This window comes from Pelophylax lessonae (assembly GCF_965119305.1).
Source record: "Pelophylax lessonae genome assembly, chromosome: 8".
Lineage (NCBI taxonomy): Eukaryota > Metazoa > Chordata > Amphibia > Anura > Ranidae > Pelophylax > Pelophylax lessonae.
The window spans coordinates 214,912,316-214,934,777 of NC_138775.1; the positions used below are offsets into that span (position 1 = coordinate 214,912,316).

Sequence of the window (22,462 nt, forward strand, 5' to 3'; positions counted from 1 at the left end):
GCAGGCACTGTGGTGGCAGGCGGGCAGGCTCTGTGGTGGCAGGCTGCAGGGGCTGTGGTGGCAGGTGGGCAGGCCGTGTGGGGGCAGGCGGGCAGGTGCTGTGGTGGCAGGTGGGCAGGCCTTGTTGTGGCAGGTGGGCAGGCGCTGTGGTGGCAGGCGGGCAGGCACTGTGGTGGCAGGCCGCAGGCGCTGTGGTGGCAGGCGGGCAGGCCCTGTGGTGGCAGGCGGGCAGGTGCTGTGGTGGCAGGCGGGTAGGCGCTGTGGTGGCAGGCCGCAGACGCTGTGGTGGCAGGCGGGCAGGCACTGTGGTGGCAGGCGGACAGGTGCTGTGGTGGCAGGTGGGCAGGCCTTGTGGTGGCAGGCGGGCAGGCACTGTGGTGGCAGGCGGGCAGGCGCTGTGGTGGCAGGCGGGCAGGCACTGTGGTGGCAGGCAGGCAGGTGCTGTGGTGGCAGGCGGGCAGAGGACACTGTGGGGTCTGTCAGGTGTTGCTGAGGCCTGAGGGCGGCTGAGGCAGTGAGGCCTGGCTGAGTGAGCTTCAATACAATTGTTGTCAATGTCTTACCTTACCTTGCAAGGCCGAGAACTAGCAGCAGACCAGACGTCAGTCTCTTCAGGGGCAGGGCACTTCTTCTTTGTTCCTCTTCTCTTCCAGCCAGGCACCTGAGGCACGTCTTCTTGTTCTTTCTTTCGCTTCCTCTTCACGACTCCTCTCAGGGCACCACTGGGATGGGCAGGGCACGCTCCTCCAACGCACAGCGCGCCACTGGAGGGGGTGGGGGTGGAGCGCCAGCACTGTTTACTTGCGGAGGCGGAGGAATAGGTTCCGTTCTGTTCCTCCTCCACTGTGAATGCTGGGGCGGCGGGCCGGCCCCGGGCATATGATGTCACTGGTTGCTAGACGCTAAGCGGTCCTAGCATAGCAACCAGTGATACAGCAGGGACTGGATGGAGGAAGAAAGCAGAGAGGCTTTGCTGCCGCCCGGGCTGGTCAGTTAGTAAGCGGCTAAGCCGTGCGTGCTGTGTTGGCAAGCGGGTAATTTACATACAGTAGTAACTCAGTCTCTCTCTGGCAGCAGGGCAGGCAGGCAGTAACTGAGTAACAGTCCGGACTCTCCAGAGGAGACACTGAGCTGAGTGGACAGTGAGTCACTGGCAGCTTCGGCCGGCCCGGAGCCCCCCCTTTTTTACAATGTGAAGCGCCTGGGTGCTCTGCACCCTCCGCACCCGCCCAGGATCGGCCCTGTATGTATAGCACTGATTACTGTAGTAATGTCACTGGTACCCCCAAAAGTGTCAAAAATGTCAGTCAAGGGTCTGATCTGTCCGCCGCAATGTCGCAGTCCCGCAAAAAAAAATCGCAGATCGCCGCCATTACTACTAAAAAAAAAAAAAAAATGACAAAAATCTTTCCCTTAGTTAGTAAACGCAATAACTTTTGCGCAAACCAATCAAAATACGCTTATTGTGATTTTTTTTTACCAAACATAGGTAGCAGAAAACAAATTGGCCAAAAATTAAAAAAAAAATTAGATTTTTACATTTTTTTGGGGGGGAATTTCATATAAAAAAATGTGAAAAATATTGTTATTTTTGCAAAATTGTCGCACTTTTTTTGTTTATAGCGCATGATCAAAAATCGCACAGGTGATCAAATACCACCAAAAGAAAGCTCTGTTTGTGGGAAAAAAAGGACGTCAAATTAATTTGGGTACAGCGTCGCACGACCGCGCAATTGTCCGTTAAAGTCACGCAGTGCCGAATCGCAAAATACCCCCTGGTCAGGAAGGGGGTAACATCTTCCGGGGCTTAAGTGGTTAATAGACATCTGTGCATGAACCTGCACAGATGTTTTTCAAATCTCCCCAGAACTTCCACTGAAATGAGGGTTTTAAATCTACCCACTTTTAATGTGAACAAGGATTTACACACATGTAGCACTGCCCCCTTGAGGGCTGCTGGATTTTTACACTTTCGGGTCCCCCTGGGTTACCGTTAGCAATTTTGACATTCACAGTCTATCACTTTACTTCTTGGCTCAGTCAATAATTAGTCCAGGGGTATGTAGTGTTTTTGTGTTTTATTTATAAATTAGGGATGGGAGAAGGAAATAGTGGGATATTCCAGATTAACTATGCGCAAAGTTCGGAGGACATCTATCTGTAGATACAGCCAGGCTGTTGATCCACCGTGCCACTTGGATAGATGGATTTAGGATTAAGTCTCTTTCCAGATGACTTGATGAACTAATGTTATCTTCAGTACACTCTCTTAGTATCCTCTTTCTTGACCACTGACACCCGTCCACTGACTATCCTACTCCGGGGTGGTCCCCCTCAAGCCAGGCCCCTTGACACAATCCCCTGTACTCGCAATACTGTTTTTCTAGGGTCTCTAGTGTCTCTCCCTCAGTCAGCTTTCTTGGACCTCTGGGTTCAGCTCTGTTCCTCTGGCCCTGAGGATGACCTCCTGATGCCACATGCCACTGCTACAGAGGGGGAGGTAGCCACCACCCTCCCTCCGGGACTCTGCTCACCAGCCAAATACACCGCAGCATATGTGCTCCTGGCTTTTATACAGTATCCCAGAATGCAGCAAGATAGCCTGTCTCTACCAATCACCAGGACTGTATCAAAGCCTATGTATCCATTGGTCAGGTTTCCTCCCACTGTCCATCATGCCTCCCTATTGAACCAGTGTGAAACACTCTCTAGACTCGATGAATCACAAACTGAGCACAATGAGCTCACTCACAGATCCTGCTCTCTGCTAGACAGAAAGCAATATCGATTTTCCTGCTGCTCCTCTGATAGGCAGACAGAGCCAAAAACTATACTCTCTCACTAGCACCTACCTAGGAGGGTGCTACACACATTTACATTCGTTTGGGCGCATTCAGCACCTTTGCTGCCCAAAAGCTCCTTTCCTGAATGCATACGTTTTTCAGCCTCTAAACTCTCCTATTCAAATAAGCCTGTAAATACTTATTTGTGCATGGCCACTTAGGCTAACATAGAGGTGCCTTTACTGTTAGATATAACCTTTTGGGGCTAAAACAATGCACAGGCAGACAGTCTGTTGTTTCACTGAACACTGCTTCCTGTTCTGAGCAGGAACTCTTCTTTATTACTCTTTGAGGCATAGACAAAACATGAACTCACAAATGTAACACTGCCATCCAGTGGTCATACAATGTAATAGGCACACAACAATGACATATAGTATTTGTTGCTGATTAAATACAAACCTTGTATGCTAACACCCCCACTCAACAACTACTATCTATGTCAATCCCATTTCTGATCTAAGATCCACAAATCTGGTTCTAGCTAGTGGCTTTGTCAAAGCATCAGCAATCATTTTTCCCGACTCACAATACACAAGTACAATCACTTTCTGATCAACTAAGTCATGAATGTAATGATGTCTGACATCGATGTGCTTGGTTCTTCCATTAATTTTCTCACTTGTTGCAAGCTTAATGCAAGCCTGATTGTCCTCAAATAAGACGGTAGGTTCTGATGTTGCTTCTCCAAGATCCTTGAGTAATTGCTGTAACCACACAACTTCTTGACTGGCATAAGCTGCAGATATGTATTCAGATTCTGTAGAGGACAATGCCACTGACATCTGTTTCTTGCTGGACCATGATATAGGACTGTCTCCTAATTTTAATAAGTAACCACTTGTGGATTTGCGTGTGCTGTGATCACCTGCCCAATCGGAGTCCACATATTCCACGAGGTTTAAATCACCACTTGCTGATAGTTTCAAATTTAAGTCTTTTGCCTGTTTCAGATATCTCATAACTCTTTTGATCGCATTCCAGTCTCTTTGACGTGGTTTATCAACTCGCCTGCAAAGAAGAGACATGCTGGCTGCAATGTCTGGACATGTAGTGGTTGCAATATAGAGAAGTGCCCCCACTGCTTGTCTGTATTGTTCATTGGATGCGAGAAGATCATCTTCTCCTTCTAACTTTGGATAGACTGTATCCATAGGTGTGCTTGCTCCTTTCGCCTCTGTCATGTTGAATTGCTGAAGAATAGATTCAATTTTTGCACTCTGATTCAACAGGAAACTTCCATCTTTCTCACGCTGGATGTCAATTCCAAGATAATATGTCACTTCACCTAGGTCTTTAGTTTCAAAGTGCTTGTTGAGTACTCCTGTTAACTTTGCAATTTCATTGTCGTTTTTGTGAGCAATGATCAGGTCATCTACATAAATTAGCAGATACATCCACTCAGTGTCTACTTGTTTAGCATATAGGCACGGATCAGCTTTGCTTCTTGTAAATCCTTCATTTAGTAGAACTTGATTAATCTTCAGGTTCCATGCTCGAGCTGATTGTTTAAGGCCATAAAGAGATTTATTCAACTTGCAGACAAGATGCTCTTGTCCCTTTTTTAAATATCCTTCTGGCTGTGACATGTAAATTTCTTCTTCAATATCACCATTAAGAAAAGCTGTCTTAATATCGTGATGTTTCACAATCATTGTACGCATGGCAGCCACTGTCATTAGTGTTCTGAAAGTACTTTGTTTAGCAACTGGAGCAAAAGTAGCATCATAGTCCTCACCGAACTTCTGTGAGTAACCTTTAGCAACCAGCCTTGCCTTGTACCAACAGACTTTCCCTTCAGAGTTACATTTGGTTTTAAAAACCCATTTACATCCTATGGCATGTTTACCTTGAGGTAGCTCTGAAAGTGTCCATGTCTGGAGATCTTTGAGTGATGTCATTTCTTCATCAGCGGCTTTATACCATACTTGTTTCTCATGCATTGGCAGTTTCTGCATCTCTTTCCATGAACCTGGTTCAGTTTGAACAGCTCTGCGAGCTATGTAAGATAAACGTTCAGCTGGAACACCTTTATTGATTCTGGTTGATTTTCTGACTGAAGGTATTTCTGGTTCAGTTTCAGGTTTTGATTCTTCTGCAGTTATTTCTATTTCTGTATCACTTTCCTTATTTTCTTGAGTGACTGATGTTGATTCTTTCTCAGTTTGAAAAGTTTGAGTCTGTTGTTCAAACTTTGAGCACACAGAACTTTCATCAATAATCACACTTCTGCTGACTGTTACTTTGTTCGTGTCTTGATGTAAAATCCTGTATCCTTTTTGAGATTCACTGTACCCCACAAGCACACCTTCTTTTGCACATGCATCCCATTTTGTACGTTTTTCTTTTGGAATGTGTACATAGGCTTTACTTCCAAAAATTCTGATGTGTCTTAAATCTGGTTTCCTTTTGTTCCACAGTTCATATGGAGTTTTTGTTGTTGCTTTTCCCGGCAAACGATTTTGAAGATAACATGCAGTTGTGATAGCTTCTCCCCAGTATGTAGTTGGCATATCAGCATCAAATAGCATGCTCCTCCCACTTTCACATAGTGTGCGGTTCATTCTCTCTGCAACTCCATTTTGCTCTGGGTTATATGGAACTGTTGTCTGGAACATAATTCCATGCTTCCTGAGAATGGCTTGTGTTTTACCACCTGTATATTCTGAGCCATTATCTGTTCATAGTACTCTGGGCATTCCGCCAAAAATATTATTTACTTGAGCGAGATACTCTTCTAATTTCTCTGGCACTTCATCTTTATTGTGAAGTAGAAATACTGTGGTATACCTGGAGTAATCATCAATGAAGGTCAGGAAGTACTTTTTCTTTCCTGGAGTCATAGTTTTCATTGGACCACAAAGATCTGAATGTAAGTCCAGAGGTTTTTGGGATTTGCTGTTGGTCTGCTTGGGAAAAGGTGTCCTTGCCATTTTTACTTTAATACAGCTGGTACAAATCATTATGTGATCACATGGATTAATCTTAATACCACTTGCATAGTTATTCTCAACTATTTTCTTTATTGTATCAAAATTTCTGTGCCCCAATCGTCTGTGCCAAGTGTGGATGCAGTTTGAATGTTTATCCTCTTTGGCTATTTTAACCATTTCACTGCAGTTCAGCTGATAGAGTTCATCTATGATGTTAGCCTTTGCAAGCAAGCAATCCCCTTTTGTTATGATACAACTGTCACCCTGAAATGTGACTACATTGCCTTGGTTAGTGAGTTTCTTTACTGACAAAAGGTTGCTTTCAAGATCTGGCACATACAGAACATTCCTCATATGGATCTTTTTAGTGATATCTGGAGAGATAGGATAGTATAGAAAGCCATATCCTATTCCCACTGATTTCATAAATTGTCCATTAGCTGTAGTTATCCCTTCTGTTTTGCTTTCATCAAGCTGAGTGAAGAAACTTCGGTCATTTGTCATGTGACTTGTAGCACCTGAGTCCACACACCATGCTTGCACAGAGGTGACACCATTTTTGGATCCGAATGCATACTCCTTTGTTTCTATGACATTCTTAGCTTGTTGCAATGCACTTTGTTTTTGCATTCTAGCTTTCCAGATTTTACAATCTGCTTTTAGGTGTCCTGGTTTCTTGCACACAAAGCATTCCCGCTTTTCTAGCTGCACGTTACTGTGTTTATTTTTGAATTTTGTCTTTAAAGCTGTCTCTGAACACACACTCACATTACTCATGCTTTCAGTTTTGCGCTTGTATTCATCCACAAGCTTGCCTTTAACATATTCCAGTGTCAGATCATCATCTGGACGTGCATCTAGTGCTTTGACAAGTGTCTCATAACTTTCAGGAAGTCCACTTAATAACAGTGCTGCAACATGGAAATCTTTTATTTCTTCTCCAATCCCACTCAGTCTCTCCACCATCTCTAAGGTCTGTCTTATATAGTCCTGCATGTCCTGGTCTTTCTGTAGCTTAGTCTGATAGAGCTTTCTGATTAAATACAGTTTATTGCTGAGATTAACTCTTTCATGTGCTTTCTGTAACTCTTCCCACATGTCTTTAGCAGTCTGACAGTTACATATATGTATGATTTGATCATCATCTATGCACAGGGAGATTGTGCTCTGTGCTTTCTGATCTCTGTCTAACCACTCCTCTGCGGGCTGTGCAGGTCTTGATTCATTTATACATTTCCACGTACCTTCTCTTATAAGCAGCATTTTCATCTTGAATTTCCAAGATTGGTAGTTCTGATTTGTCAGATTTGCAATGGAGAACTTTGCTGAGGGGATGGCAGCAGCCATTTCTGCTGTTTGTCTTTCTGTTGCTGTCTCCTGTACTCACTTGCTTTAGCTCACTGTATCTGGCTATATCCAGGGGTAATCTGTATTATATCCTGGGCTTCTGTAACATGTCCTGGGCCCATAACCTGTTAGATATAACCTTTTGGGGCTAAAACAATGCACAGGCAGACAGTCTGTTGTTTCACTGAACACTGCTTCCTGTTCTGAGCAGGAACTCTTCTTTATTACTCTTTGAGGCATAGACAAAACATGAACTCACAAATGTAACACTGCCATCCAGTGGTCATACAATGTAATAGGCACACAACAATGACATATAGTATTTGTTGCTGATTAAATACAAACCTTGTATGCTAACATTTACAGGCTTAAAGAAAAGGGTCAAATGCCTGTAATAGTGGCAGTTTTTTAAAGCTCAGTATGGCTGAGGCCTTGCTATAACATTAACCTAACAATGTGTTTTGATGCGATTTTCATATTTCTACACATTACCCAACTCAGTATAAATGTAAGCCCTTTCTAGGGGATGCACAGGCAGGGGGTTGCACGGGCAGGGATTGCATTGGCAACTATCATCTTGGATAAAGTATTAATATTGGATTAAGTATTACACTTCGGCTCAGCACTTCAGCGAATGCACAAAGCAAACATCCAAAGCATACAACTGCAAACCAACAGACAGACTACAGGTGACCTGAGTCTCTATACAACATTTCCATCTCACATTCTGTCTACTTCTCAATCTCACCACCCTGTATTATGCAATCCCTAATTCTCCTTCTCATGTTTGCATCCTCTCTCCTAAAACTTTCTCTCCTTTACCCCTCTTCTCCGCCCCACAGCTTGTATATATCACCTCACTCCTATCCTCACTTTTATACTGCACTCATCAACTCCTGCTGATTCTGAACCCACACACCAATAAAACCTACAGGACACTGAGATGTGTCCCCCCTCATAAATCATACTCCCATATCACCTCCTAACCTCTGGAGATATTTCCCCAAATCCTGGACCCCCATCATCTACCTTTGACAAACATACCCGTCACCCCCTATCCTCTGACACCAGTCGAAATCCACACAATCTGGTTTCTATTCCTCTTCTGCCTAGAGCCAACCTCCCCTTCTCCTGCGCCCTCTGGAATGTCCGCTCTGTTTTCAACAAACTCACCTCTGTCCATTTGTGACCTATTTATCACAAACTCCTTCAACCTGCTTGCAATTACTGAGACCTGGCTTCAAGAATCTGCTTCTCCTGCTGCCCTCTCCCATGGTGGCCTCCTGTGGACTCACTCTCCCAGGCCTAGTGGACAGAAAGGAGGTGGGGTTGGAATTTTGCCTTCCCCTCAAAGCACTTTTCAGGTTCTTCATCCACCCCCTTCTCTGTCTCTCTCCTCAATTGAAGCTCACTCTATTCGTCTATTCTCTCCTGTTTCGTTGAGAATTGCTGTGATCTATCGGCCTCCTGGACCAGTATCAGGCTTCCTTGATGACTTCTCTGACTGGCTACCCTACTTTCTCTCTTCTGAAATCCCCACAATCATTCTTGGAGACTTTAACATCCCTGTTAATCTTAACACTCATGCTGCTTCTAAACTTTTGAGCTTAACCTCCTCTTTTGACCTAAAACAATGGACACATGCTTCTACACACTTTAATGGCAACAGCCTTGACCTCATGTTTTCCTACCTATGCACCCCTCACAACCTCTCCAACATTCCATTCCTCTCTCTGATCACCACCTCATTAGTTTCAGTCTCTCCTTGTCCTCCTCCTTAGCTTCCAACTACCGAACAATTACCCGTAGAAACCTTCGCCATCTTAACCATTCACTTCTTTTTTCTGCTACAGATTGTCTCTTCAACACAATCTCATCCCTTTCCTGCCCCAACATGGCCACTTCTGTCTACAATAGTTCACTGTCATCTACCCTGGATGTTTTGGCCCCCCTCACTACACACAGAATCAGGCCCCAACCACTACAACCCTGGCAGACAGACAATACCAGAAGCCTCAAAAAACGTAGTCGCGCTCTTGAGCGTGTGTGGCGTAAGACTAAGTCACAGCAAGATTTCAGCCAATATAAATCTGCCCTCCAAAAATACAGTTCCTGCCTCCACACTGCCAAACAGACCTACTTTATCACTCTCATTAACACCCTCTCACACAGTCCCCGTCAACTCTTTTCTACCTTCAACGCTCTACTTCGTCCTCCATTACTTCCACCCACTAACTTACTCACTGCCCAAGAGATTGCCAATCACTTCAAAAATAAGATTGATACAATTTGTGAAGAGATCTTTACACTACAGATATCTCCCTCACCTTACACACCTTGTCCTCCTGCACAATCAATACTTCCCTTGTTTAACCCAACTACTGTAGAGGAAGTCACTACAATTTTTTCTAATGCCCACCTAACTTCCTGCCCCCTGGACCCTGTTCCTTCTCAAATACTACGGTCACCCTCTGACTCTATCCTACACTCTTTAAATCATACCTCTCCCTCTCCACTGGCATCTTCCCCAACTCTCTAAAACATGCGCTAGTAACTCCCATACCAAAGAAAGCCTCACTAGACCCCACCAATCTTAATAACTTAAGACCCATCTCCTTACTCCCTTTTGCTTCCAAACTCCTTGAACGTTTAGTCTACAACCGCCTGAGCAAGCAACTCATTGAGAATAACCTCCTTGATCCCCTTCAGTCTGGAGTTCGCCGGCAACACTCCACAGAAACTTCTCTCCTAAAACTTACAAATGACTTACTAACAGCTAAAACTAATGGTCACTACTCACCTCCTTCTCAAAAAACTCAGTTTGCTCGGTCTCCGTGGCTGTGCTCTCCATTGGTTCGAATCTTACCTATCTCACCGCACCTTCAGTGTCACTTACAATTCCACTTACTCCCCTGCAACTCCTCTTACTGTTGGGGTCCCCCAAGGTTCTGTCCTTGGACCGCTACTATTCTCAATCTATACCTCCTCCCTGGGTCAGCTAATAGCCTCCCATGGCTTCCAATACCACTTCTATGCTGATGACACCCAAATCTACCTCTCTACCCCTCAGCTCACCCCATCAGCCTCCTCCCTCCTCACTTATCTACTAACAGACATATCAGCCTGGATGTCCTCCACGTGCCCCTTCCCCGGAATTCTCTGTCAAGATCAATGGAACAACTATCAGTCTTTCCACACATGCCAGGGTGCTAGGGGTAACCCTGGACTCTGCACTGTCCTTTCAGGCTCACATCCAATCCCTGTCCAAATCATGCCGCCTTAACCTCCGCAACATCGCTAGAATACTGCCCTTTTTAACCAATGACACCACCAAGCTTTTAATTCACGCCCTGGTTATCTCTCGCCTCGACTATTGCAACTCCCTCCTTATTGGATTACCCTTACATAGATTATCCCCCCTTCAATCCATAATGAATGCTGCTGCACAGGGCCGCCATCAGGGGGGTACAGCCCATACAGATGTAGGGGGCCCGGGCGTCCCGAGGGGCCCAGTCCTGAGGGATGCCCGGACTCCAAGTTGACACCTCCCCTTTTTTCCTTTCCTCCCCTACACTGGCAATGCTGCACTGGCTCCTGACTCCCAGCCTCCCGCTGGCTGCCACTGTCGAAATTATTGGTTGCTAGGACCGCCTGGCATCCTAGCATTCAATTATATGCATTCACAGGCCCGGGCAGAGGAGGAGGATGTAACTTGGTGGTCAGGCCTACAAGCTGTGTAAGGGGCCCCAACATTTCTGATGGCTGCCCTGCTGCTGCCAGACTTATCCACCTTACCAACCGTTCAGTGTCCTCCACCCCTCTCTGCCAATCCCTTCACTGGCTTCCACTCACCCAACTAATAAAATTCAAAGTGCTAACAATAGTTTACAAAGCCATCCACAACTCTGCCCCCAGCTACATCACTAACCTGATCTCAAATTATCAACCAAGCCGCTCTCTTCGGCCCTCCCAAGACCTCCTGCTCTCTAGCTCCCTTGTCACCTCTTCCCATGCGCGCCTCCAGGATTTCTCCAAAACTTCTCCCATTCTTTGGAACTCTCTACCCCAATCTGTCCGACTGTCCCCTAATCTATCCATCTTTAGACAATCCCTGAAAACCCTTTTCTTTAAAGAAGCCTACCCGGCTACTAACTAATAACACTGTTTCACTTGCTCCATCAGCTCATCCCCCACAGCTATTGCCTTTTGTATCAATTGACCCTCCCTTTTAGATTGTAAGCTCTAACGAGCAGGGCCCTCTGATTCCTTTTGTTCCAAATTGTATTGTAACTGTAATGTCTGCCTTCATTTTGTTAAGCGCTGCGCAAACTGTTGGCGCTATATAAATCCTGTATAATAATAATAATAATTACCCAATCTATATTTTCATGACAATATAGACCTGTAGATTCCCTCTATATGACTATCAGGGATTATGATTTGTGGCTGAATATTCAGCTTGATAAGAACAAATACTTGTATGGTGCTTTACCATTTTTATGGTTCTTATTCAATTAATATTTTGATATAATATGATGTTTCTACAGAGCGCAGTGAGTCACACATCAAGAGCCCCTAAATCCAGTATACAGGCGATCTGGATACCCCCAAAAACAAAAACTAGTATACAGTTCAGGTAATGGTTCATAAATACATATTTTCTTAATGGATTATATTTTGTTTTAAATTATAAATATATATAATATAATATTTTTTTCCCCTAAATTCTTCTTTTTTTATATATCAGGTAAATATTAAAGTGTAAGTATAGCTAAAACTTTTCTTTCAGAGAAGTAGAGAAATATTAAAACTCTTGTCAGTTTGGTTTACTCTGTATTTGTCCAATTGGAGAGATTTTACTTTACCCGCTGAGAGATTTACCCTCACCTCTGTTCAGGTGACAGTTGTAAAATTTTGGATTTCCCATAACCTTTTGTTTTTTTTTGTATGACAGTAGCTAGCAGGACAATTGGAGGGTGAATCTCATTGTCAGGGACCCAGGAATTCTGATTCTTTCACTACTTCAAAACTAAAAAAAGTTTTGGCTCTACATGGGGGGGAAAGGAAAAAAAAATAAAAGGGGAGAAGGGGAAAAAGAAGGAAAAAGGCAGCACATAATAAAACCCAACCTATTCCAGGAATGGCTTGACAGATAAGGCTGTATTCAAACCAGGAGCTTGTGTAGCTTGTAAATTGTAAATCCATTTGGCCTCACATTTTTAATATATGGCTATCAAAATTACCGCCCCTAGGGTTTAGTGTAATGGTTTCCAAGACTGAAAACGGAATGGTGTAAGGGTCAAAGCTGAGGTTTAAACCCACATGTTTACAGATGGGAATGTATACGAGGCCAACATTGATATAATAAAGGTGATCTTGTATACAATGTGAAAAGGCCCTCTTGGTCTTTCCAACATAAAAGGACCCACAAATACAGTTGGCCAAGTATACAACCCCCCCGTACGACAGTTAGCATGGAAACAGGGAGCTTCCCTCCCTTACCCAGGGACACTGTGCACAATTGCCACAGCGATAGGTACCAAGACCTCCAGTGGCCCCTTCTAGGGTCTCTTCATGACCTTGGTAGTGTCTATGGACCACCCGGTCTCTAAAAGATGTAGCTCTGCGGTATACTACCTCAGGTGACTGTCGGATATATTTGGATATTATCACATCATCAGTGAGGAAGTGCCAATTACGATCAATTACACTTTGAATCAACTGATGGTGGAAATTATACTTGGTTACTATTTTGGTGGTGTTATTGGATTTTCTAATCTTAGAACCAAAGATGAGATTATCTCTCGATTAACTGCCCCGTTGTATGCCTTTTTGAGGGTCTTTCTGCTGTAGCCTCGAGCCAACAGCCGTTGCTGTAGGGCTTTGGCTTCACATTGAAAGTCACCTTCCCGGGCGCAGTTGCGCCGAGTTCTAAGGTATTGGGAATAGGGAATACTGCGCACAAGTGGACATGGGTGGCCACTTGTGGAATGAAGTATGGCATTCCCTGCCGTTTCCTTGCGATACAAGGAAGTGTATAAAGTACCATCCTCATTGGTGAACACTTGAGTGTCCAAGAATGATATACTCCTTGTATCATATATTGAATAGTGAATTTCAGATTGTAACTATTCACTGATATATATTCAACAAAGGCAAGCCACTCAGCCGAGGTACCCGTCCAGACGATAAGTACGTCACTGATGTATCTGCACCACAAGGCAAGGTTGCACAGATACATCGATGCGCCATCATCTGAAAACAGCTCCCTTTCCCATCCCCCCAGGTACAAGTTGGCGTATGATGGGGCACAAGATGTCCCCATCGCCACCCCCTGTACCTGGCAATCTTCTTATAGCCTAGGCCATCTTTATGTAGAGCAACAATTCTTTTTTTCAGATCCTTAGAGAGTTCTTTGCCATGAGGTGCCATACGGAACTTCCAGTGACCAGTATGAGAGAGCGAGAGCGATAACACCAAATTTACCACACCTGCTCCCCATTCACACCTGAGACCTTATGACACTAGCGAGTCACATTACACTGGGGAGGGAAAATGGCTAATTGGGCCCAATTTGTCACATGAAAATATATAATAAAACATTTACAAAAATGTGAGGGGTGTACTCACTTTTGTGAGATACTGTATATATATATATATATATATATATATATATATATATTGTGAGGGGTTAGCTCGGTAGCGGGAGAGGGTGACCCCTTGGGGGGGTTTGTTACACAGAGAGATAGCCGAGGAGTAGTTGAAAACAACAGTCTATGGTTTATTCTTGCAATTTTCTTCAAACAAGTTCAAGCATCAAAACAGCATAAATCAAAACAAACATAAAATAAACCCTGGCCACTGTGGGCGTCTACCTTCACACACAAGAACCTACCTATGGTGTCTGTCCCAACCTACTGCTAAGCAGACATTGCTGGTCATACAGCAGACAACCAATAGTCCATTTGTTTTCTTTTCACACAGAAAAAGTCCATCACCTCACCTTCAGAAGTCTTTCAGCTGACTGCTCTCCTCATCGCACACAGCTTCAGGAGGCAGCAATCAGTAGTCATCCTCTGGATAACTTATAGAGGGCTTAATTGCCTCATCCTGAATAGCTGAAGCTTTTTCAACTTCCTTACACCTTTCTGGCTACCTCTGCAGCCGACACCCTATAGTAATTGGTGAATTTTCTAAACAAGGTGGAAATGTATCTCCCGTCTGTGACAACACCCACAGATTTACCTGACTTCCTGTCACAATATATATATATATATATATTGCTTTTTTTTTTCATTTAGTTAGGTCAGTTGAAAATATTGCATACAAATAGTTCATATTTACTGTACATTTTCCAGCCAGCAGATGGAACTCTAGGATCACATGTTTACCAAACTAACTTAGTAACTTAGTATAAATAAAGCTTTCCCAAGAGCTAATGTTTAGCAAGTTTGTGTTCAATAAGCCCAGGTTCTCAGATTTTTGGGTGCAGGGACACGTATAAATCGCATGTGTTCCTGCATCCCCAGGCACCTGCACTCAGGTGCATGAAACTACACACAGTAATGCCGCAGCACCATGTGGCTCCATGCAGTTGCCCTTCGGTTGGTTGTGTTTTTGGAAAAAGAGTTAGGGGACTTTTTCCCTGCATTCACTCCAGGGAATCGGCTGCTGTGCCTGCACAATCACAGACTAAAGGGTCAGGTCACCCAGTAAAAATTTGGTAGCTACTGGGTTCATTAAGGGTTGAGTACATTAGGCTTCTTGGTCAATACATCATTAGCTCTACTACATTTTTTGGATATTTCCTGTTTCTGCCATAAAGATCACAAGGATCTTGTCTCATTCTTGGGTCTAATGTTACTTTGCCTTCTGGCTCCTATGTTTGTTGCTAGATATAATCTGTTAGGGGGTGCATGAGAACATTTTTTAATGTTTTTTTCAAGGTTTTTATGACCACGTTTTTGACAAAGTCAGGAATCCATACCTATTAGAAGTTGAAGACCAAGTTGACATTCTTAGTGGCCATCCAAAACCAACATATTATCACACCATGCAATAATATGGGTGACCACTAGGTGGTGATCGCACTGAGTGTGGCCATGTAGTAATTATACCCAGTTAATTATACCCAGTTAATTACGCTTAATAAGATGTCACTATCATAAGGGTTAAATGCATAGATGTATTGTCTATGTCCATATGTACTGGGGAGGTTGGCCCAAGATTCATTCATGGATCTAAGTGAGCTTACGGTGTCTCACACCGCCGCCTATGTGCAGCTGGAGGCGGGCCGTGAGTCTCCTATTTAGATGGACAGCCATGCCGTATAGCCATGCCCCCGTGACAAAGTCGGAAATGATGAAACGCGTCGGTGCATGGCTATACGGCGTCCACAATCTGCTTTTGGTCTGTACACAATGAAGCAACGACCTTATCATCTGGGGTGTGCCAACACAATCCTAGAGGTAATCGCTTCATTGTGATACGCAAGCCCCTTCACCACGACAAGGTAACGATCACGAAGGGGAATTGACACATGTATGTGCCTTTTTTTTTGTTTTTTGTTTTTTTTGCAGCCACAGTGTAGCACCAGAGGCCAGAAAAATTAAGCATGTACACATGCATGAAAAAGTAGGTATTGTTGCAGCCGCTGCTGTAGCAGCGGCCTGAAAAATTGAGGTTTTCAAGGCAGAAAGTGCACTAAAACATTGCGGCTTGAACCGTAGTTGGTGGCGGAGACGTCACGTAAGTCATCCGGCATGCAGAGAATGATTATATACAGCAGCGTGTGGACCATTTTTAGGCCAAGGCATCTCAGTCATCACCAGGCCTTTTTTAGTCAAATGCATCCCCCACTGTCAGTCCCTTCGGGATCCATGCCTCATTCATCTTAATAAACGTGAGGTAATCAAGACTTTTTTGACCTAGGCGACTTCTCTTCTCAGTGACAATACCTCCTGCTGCGCTGAAGGTCCTTTCTGACAGCACACTTGAAGCGGGGCAGGCCAGAAGTTCAATGGAAAATTGGGATAGCTCAGGCCACAGGTCAAGCCTGCACACCCAGTAGTCAAGGGGTTCATCGCTCCTCAGAGTGTCGATATCTGCAGTTAAGGCAAGGTAGTCTGCTACCTGTCGGTCGAGTCGTTCTCTGAGGGTGGACCCTGAAGGGCTGTGGCGATGCATAGGACTAAAAAAGCTCCGCATGTCCTCCATCAACAAGACGTCTGTAAAGCGTCCTGTCCTTGCCGGCGTGGTTGTGGTGGTAGGAGGAGGATTACTTTCACCTCTTCCCCTGTTGGATTCCCGTTGTGCTGTGACATCACCCTTATATGCTGTGTAAAGCATACTTTTCAACTTATTTTGTAGCTGCTGCATCCTTTGCGACTGCCGGTAATTGGGTAACATATCAGAGACTTTCTGCTTATACCGGGGGTCTAGTAGCGTGGCCACCCAGTACAGGTCGTTCTCCTTCAGCCTTTTTATACGAGGGTCCCTCAACAGGCATGACAGCATGAAAGACCCCATTTGCACAAGGTTGGATGCCGAGCTACTCATGTCCAATTCCTCGTCCTCACTGATGTCATTGAAGGTGTGTTCTTCCCCCCAGCCACGTACAACACCACGGGTACCAGATAGGTGACAACGAGCACCCTGGGATGCCTGCTGTGGTTGGTGTTCCTCCTCCTCAAAGCCACATTCCTCCTCTGACTCCTCTTCCTCACACTCCTCTTCCAGTGTTGCCGCAGGTCCAGCAAGCGATGGTAAGGCTGTTTCTGGTGGTGGTGATGGTGACCACAACTCTTCCTCTTCCTCTTCACGCTCATCTACGGCCTGATCCAGCACTCTTCGCAGGGCACGCTCCAGGAAAAAAACATATGGGATGATGTCGCTGATGGTGCCTTCGGTGCGACTCACTAGGTTTGTCACCTCCTCAAAAGGACGCATGAGCCTACAGGCATTGCGCATGAGCGTCCAGTAACGTGGCAAAAAAATACCCAGCTCCGCAGAGGCTGTCCTAGCACCCCGGTCATACAAATACTCGTTGACCGCTTTTTCTTGTTGGAGCAGGCGGTCGAACATTAGCAGTGTTGAATTCCAACATGTCGGGCTGTCGCAAATCAAGCGCCTCACTGGCATGTTGTTTCGCCGCTGAATATCTGCAAAGTGCGCCATGGCCGTGTAGGAACGCCTGAAATGGCCACACACCTTCCTGGCCTGCTTGAGGACGTCCTGTAAGCCTGGGTACTTCTGCACAAAACGTTGCACAATCAGATTCAACACATGTGCCATGCACGGCACATGTGTCAACTTGCCCAAATTCAATGCCGCCAACAAATTGCTGCCGTTGTCACACACCACTTTGCCGATCTCCAGTTGGTGCGGGGTCAGCCACTGATCCACCTGTGCGTTCAGGGTGGACAGTAGTGCTGGTCCGGTGTGACTCTCTGCTTTCAGGCAAGTCAACCCCAAGACAGTGTGACACTGTCGTATCCGGCATGTGGAATAGCCCCTGGGGAGCTGGGGGGGTGCAGTTGGTGTGGAGCAAGACGCAACAGCAGAAGAGGACTCAGCCGAGGAGGTTAGCAAAGAGGATGGAGTAGGAGGAGTAGAGGAGGTGGCAGCAGGCCTGCCTGCAAGTCGTGGCGGTGTCACCAACTCCTCTGCAGCAGAGCCACGCATTCCATGCTTGGCAGCCGCCAGCAGGTTTACCCAATGCGCAGTGTAAGTTATATACCTGCCCTGACCGTGCTTTGCAGACCAGCTATCAGTGGTCAGATGGACCCTTGCCCCAACACTGTGTGCCAGACTTGACATGATTTCCTTTTCCACAATAGAGTACAGGTTGGGGATTGCCTTTTGTGAAAAATAATTTCGGCCGGGTAACTTCCACTACGGTGTCCCAATAGCGACAAATTTTTTGAAGGCCTCAGACTCCACCAGCTTGTATGGTAAAAGCTGGCGGGCTAAGAGTTCCGACAAGCCAGCTGTCAGACGCCGGGCAAGGGGGTGACTCTGTGAGATTGGCTTCTTACGCTCAAACATTTCCTTGACAGACACCTGACTGTGGGCAGGTGAGCAGGAACTGCTGAAGGTGAGAGGCGGAGGGGCGGGTTGTTGAATAGGGGGCATGGAGGACAGCAGTGGTTGACGTGGCTGAAGATGCTGGACCAGGAGGAGGATGGTGGCTTTCAGTTTGTGTGCTGCTTTTACTCATGTGTTGATCCCATAGGCGTTTGTGATGTGAGATCATGTGCCTTCGCAAAGCAGTTGTACCTAGGTGGGTGTTGGACTTCCCACGACTCAGTTTCTTTTGGCACAGGTTACAAATGGCATCGCTGATATCAGAGGCAGACACACAAAAAAATGCCACACTGTGGCAACAGCTTGCGTTGATTGGCGTGCTGTCTGGCTGACCCCGGGTGCCGAATCTACATGCTGTCTGACTGCGCCACTAGCTCCTTGCGATGACCTCCTCCCCCTGCTTCCAACTCGTCTCCTCCTCCTCTCTGTCTCCCCATCTGAACTTTCCCCCTCTTCTTCTGCTCTTCGAGCAGGCACCCAGGTGACATCCACAGACACATCGTCATCATCAGCCGCTTCACTTGACAACTCAGCAAAGGCAGCAGCAGCAGGTACAACATCATCATCATCATCATCACAATGTACGTCCATGTGTATAATGCTGCCTGACTGAGACATATCCCCATTATCTACATCCTCTGGCACTAATAGTTGCGCATCACTTATTTCTTCCAACTGATGTGAAAATAACTCCTCTGACGGATCAAGTGAAGCGGCTGTGGTGCTAGTGTTGGTGGTGGTGCCGGCGGGCTGGCGAGTGGTAAATTGAGAGGTGCCCGAAGCTGAGCTGGAGGAGGATGATGCATTAGGGTTCCGAGCGGAAGCTGTAGACGATTGGGTGTCCTGTGTAAGCCAGTCAACTATGGCCTCAGAATTTTTTGAGTTCAGGGTCTGTGGTGGCCTCTGAACACTGGGCATTATTCTAGGGCCTAAGGAAATCACAGCACCACGACCACGACGGCCCTTGCGGGGTGGCCTGCCTCTGCCTGTCATTTTTTTTTAATGTGTTGTTACTGTTGTACTATGAGTGCAAGGTGCTGTGCCACCCCTATAGGAGTGTTGGGCAGTGGGTACAGTACACTCTGTGGACCTGACAGTCACTGGCACCCAGGCAACTGCAATTAAAAAATATATATTTTTTTTTTACTTTGCAAGCTGCTGTGCCACCTTATATATCAGTGGTGGGTGGGCAGTGGCACAGTACACTCTCTGTGGACCTGACAGCAGTCACTGGCACCCAGGCAACTGCAATTAAAAAATATATATATATTTTTTTACTTTGCAAGCTGCTGTGCCACCTTATATATCAGTGTTGGGTGGGCAGTGGCACAGTACACTCTCTGTGGACCTGACAGCAGTCACTGGCACCCAGGCAACTGCAATTAAAAAAAATATATATTTTTTTTTACTTTGCAAGCTGCTGTGCCACCTTATATATCAGTGGTGGGTGGGCACACAGTGGCACTGCAGTGGGCACAGTACACTCTGTGGACCTGACAGTCACTGGCAGCCCAGGCAACTGCAATAATAAAAAATATTTTTTTTTTTCAATTTATTGCAACAAGATGCTGTGCCACCGTATATATATCAGTGGTGGGCAGTGCACTGCAGTGGGTACAGTGCACTCTGTGGACCTGACACAGCACTCACTGCAATTATGACAGAGGAAAAAAAAATATATTTTTTAAAATGCAAGGTACTGTGCCTGTGCCACCCGAAATGAGTGTGGTGTGCACACAGTACAGTCTGTGGTAGGTCTGTGGCCTCTCACACACAGCAGGCAGGCAACTGCAGTCACAGTGTACAATATATATATATATATATATATATATATATATATATATATATATATATATATATATATAAAGAAAAAAACTCTATTACCTTACCAGCCCTTAAAAGGGCTTTTGGGGACGCTAGATATATATATATGTATATATATAAATAAAAAAAATCCTCAATTACCAGCCCTTAAAAGGGCTTTTGGGGACACTAGAAAGATATATATATATATATATATATATATATATATAAAAGAAGAAACAACTCAATTACCAGCCCTTAAAAGGGCTTTTGGGGACGCTAGATATATATATATATATATATATATAAAAAAAAATTACACAAATACCAGCCCTTAGAAGGGCTTTTTGGGGTGCTGTCCTTACAGCAGTAGTGGACCAAGAACACTGCAAGACCAGGAACACTGACTAACTGTCCCTAGCTTAACAGCAGAAGCAGCAGCAGCTCTCCCTACTCTCACTACACACGCTGCTTCAGAATGATCTAAGATGGATGCTGCCCTTGCTTATTTATAGGAGGTGGGAGGGTGTGGGAGGGAGGTATGCTGATTGGCTGGAAATGTGCCTGCTGACTGTAAAGTTCAGGGTCAAAGTTTGCCTCAATGATGTATTATGGGGGGCGGACCGAACATCGCATATGTTCGCCCGCAGCGGCGAACGCGAACATGCTAAGTTCGCCGGGAACTGTCCGCCGGCGAACAGTTCTGTACATCTCTAGTGGCAAGCAAGGGTGTTCCTATAATTCACACCATCGATCCTGCATGAATGCACTCTTCATGAATGCACCTTATATTGCTCTATGCACTTTATATTTATGGACTCTATGGACTCCTATTGATGTGATTTTATGTATTTATCTCATGTTATTTATGCATCTTATCAGATCTAATTATTTTGAGTAATCACATTGTATTGGCAGTTTTTATAGTGGGAGGTCATCACCATAGGGAAGGTGCCAGGGACAATTTAACCCACTGCTTAATTCTCTCATTATCTCAGTATGCTTTAACTGTGGGTTCTTCCCTATTCAATAATGACTATAGCCAAAAGCCATATGGAAATGTTGGGAAATCCCTTTTAGATAACACATATGGCCTGCAAAAGAGGAAAACATAGCTAACTGGGAATAAATATAAAAAGAATATTATATTAAATGGTAAAATCATCTTTTATTAGTCTTCAATTTGTGTGAATTCAGAAAGCTGCCAGACAGGTAACCTGCAGAGGTTTGCCCTCCCACAGCTGTCTATTCTGAATGCAGTAGGGGGCGGTGTGGTGCACAATTTCAGCACATCACACAGCTTCCTTTTTTTTTTTTAACTTTATTTGAAGTACACAAAAGGGATATTCATGTCCCAGTACAGCAGCGTGATACACTGCACTCCTGTACAGTGACTTGCGATCCTGTGCGGTGTGCTGCAGTAAAATGCAGCATGTCTGCATTTTAGGGCAGCTCTGGGCTGTGTTAAAGTGTGACAATTCTAACAATTATTTTCTGTGTGTCCTAGCAGTATTCACTGTTTCACACTGGTCACTGCCTATAGTGTGAGTTAGCCCTTATAAATTATGTAATATTAAAACAATATTAATTATATATTTTAGAGCCACTGTGGTATCTTCATTTAACACATTTTGGACAAATGTGCTCAGTGACGTCTTACCTCTGATTTCTGCAGGCTCCCAGCCTATGGTAAGTGAATCTTTTGATAAACCAGCAGTTACACATTTTCTTTATGTTACATAGCTGTGTAAATATGGCCAAAAACCTTGAGCTGCAGTTAGCCTACATGTTGACCTCCAAGGGATGAATGTTGTGTCTTCTACAGGTTTCTTCTCTTTTTTCCATGTTCATTTTTTATATTAACCCTGCAAACATATTTTACATAATTCTTTCTCGTCAATCTGCTAAGGGTCTTCAGAATAGGAGGAGAAGGGGTATTTGTCTTTAACTGAGCAGTAAAGAGTCTTGAGATTTCTTTCAACAATCCTTCCTGTTACTGCCCATTGTGCTGCTACTGTGTGTTGGGAAAAGTGTCTCGTGGTGGAAAGATAAAGAAGCAGAAAATAATGCACATACAGTATAGCCTGCTGCTCCCGGCACTGGTCTGAAACTTTATTTTAATGGTAAATAGGGTCCAGCAAACATAGTATATGATGAATACAGGACATGCCAGGGCAGTGGAGCCTCTGATGCCTCATTGCCCCTGATGTTTCCTGTGCAGGACCAAGTTATCAAAATGACAGATTACACTTCTACCAGATCTGATACCCATCAAATTTAATGTGTGAGAAACTGCCCTTTTGATTGATTATTGAGTGATTTTACATGCTGTATATATTTATTATAATATATATTTTTTTCTAATAATAGTCAGGACTAAAAAATAAACGTTGTCTATTTTTTCACCCAGGTAAAGATGAGATATTTTATTTTAAATTTTTGTCTCTTTTT

At 44.8% G+C, this 22,462-nt stretch overlaps 1 protein-coding gene across 1 annotated transcript in view; it reads left to right on the forward strand.

Annotated features, from left to right (window-relative positions):
- LOC309561907 (putative ferric-chelate reductase 1) overlaps positions 1-22,462 on the forward strand; it is a 41,928-nt gene that overhangs the window by 13,457 nt on the left and 6,009 nt on the right. Inside the window, exons 4-5 of the mRNA XM_082265970.1 lie at positions 11,671-11,759; positions 21,613-21,700. Coding sequence (XP_082122096.1) covers positions 11,671-11,759; positions 21,613-21,700 — 177 coding nt within the window. The remainder of the gene's footprint in view (positions 1-11,670; positions 11,760-21,612; positions 21,701-22,462) is intronic.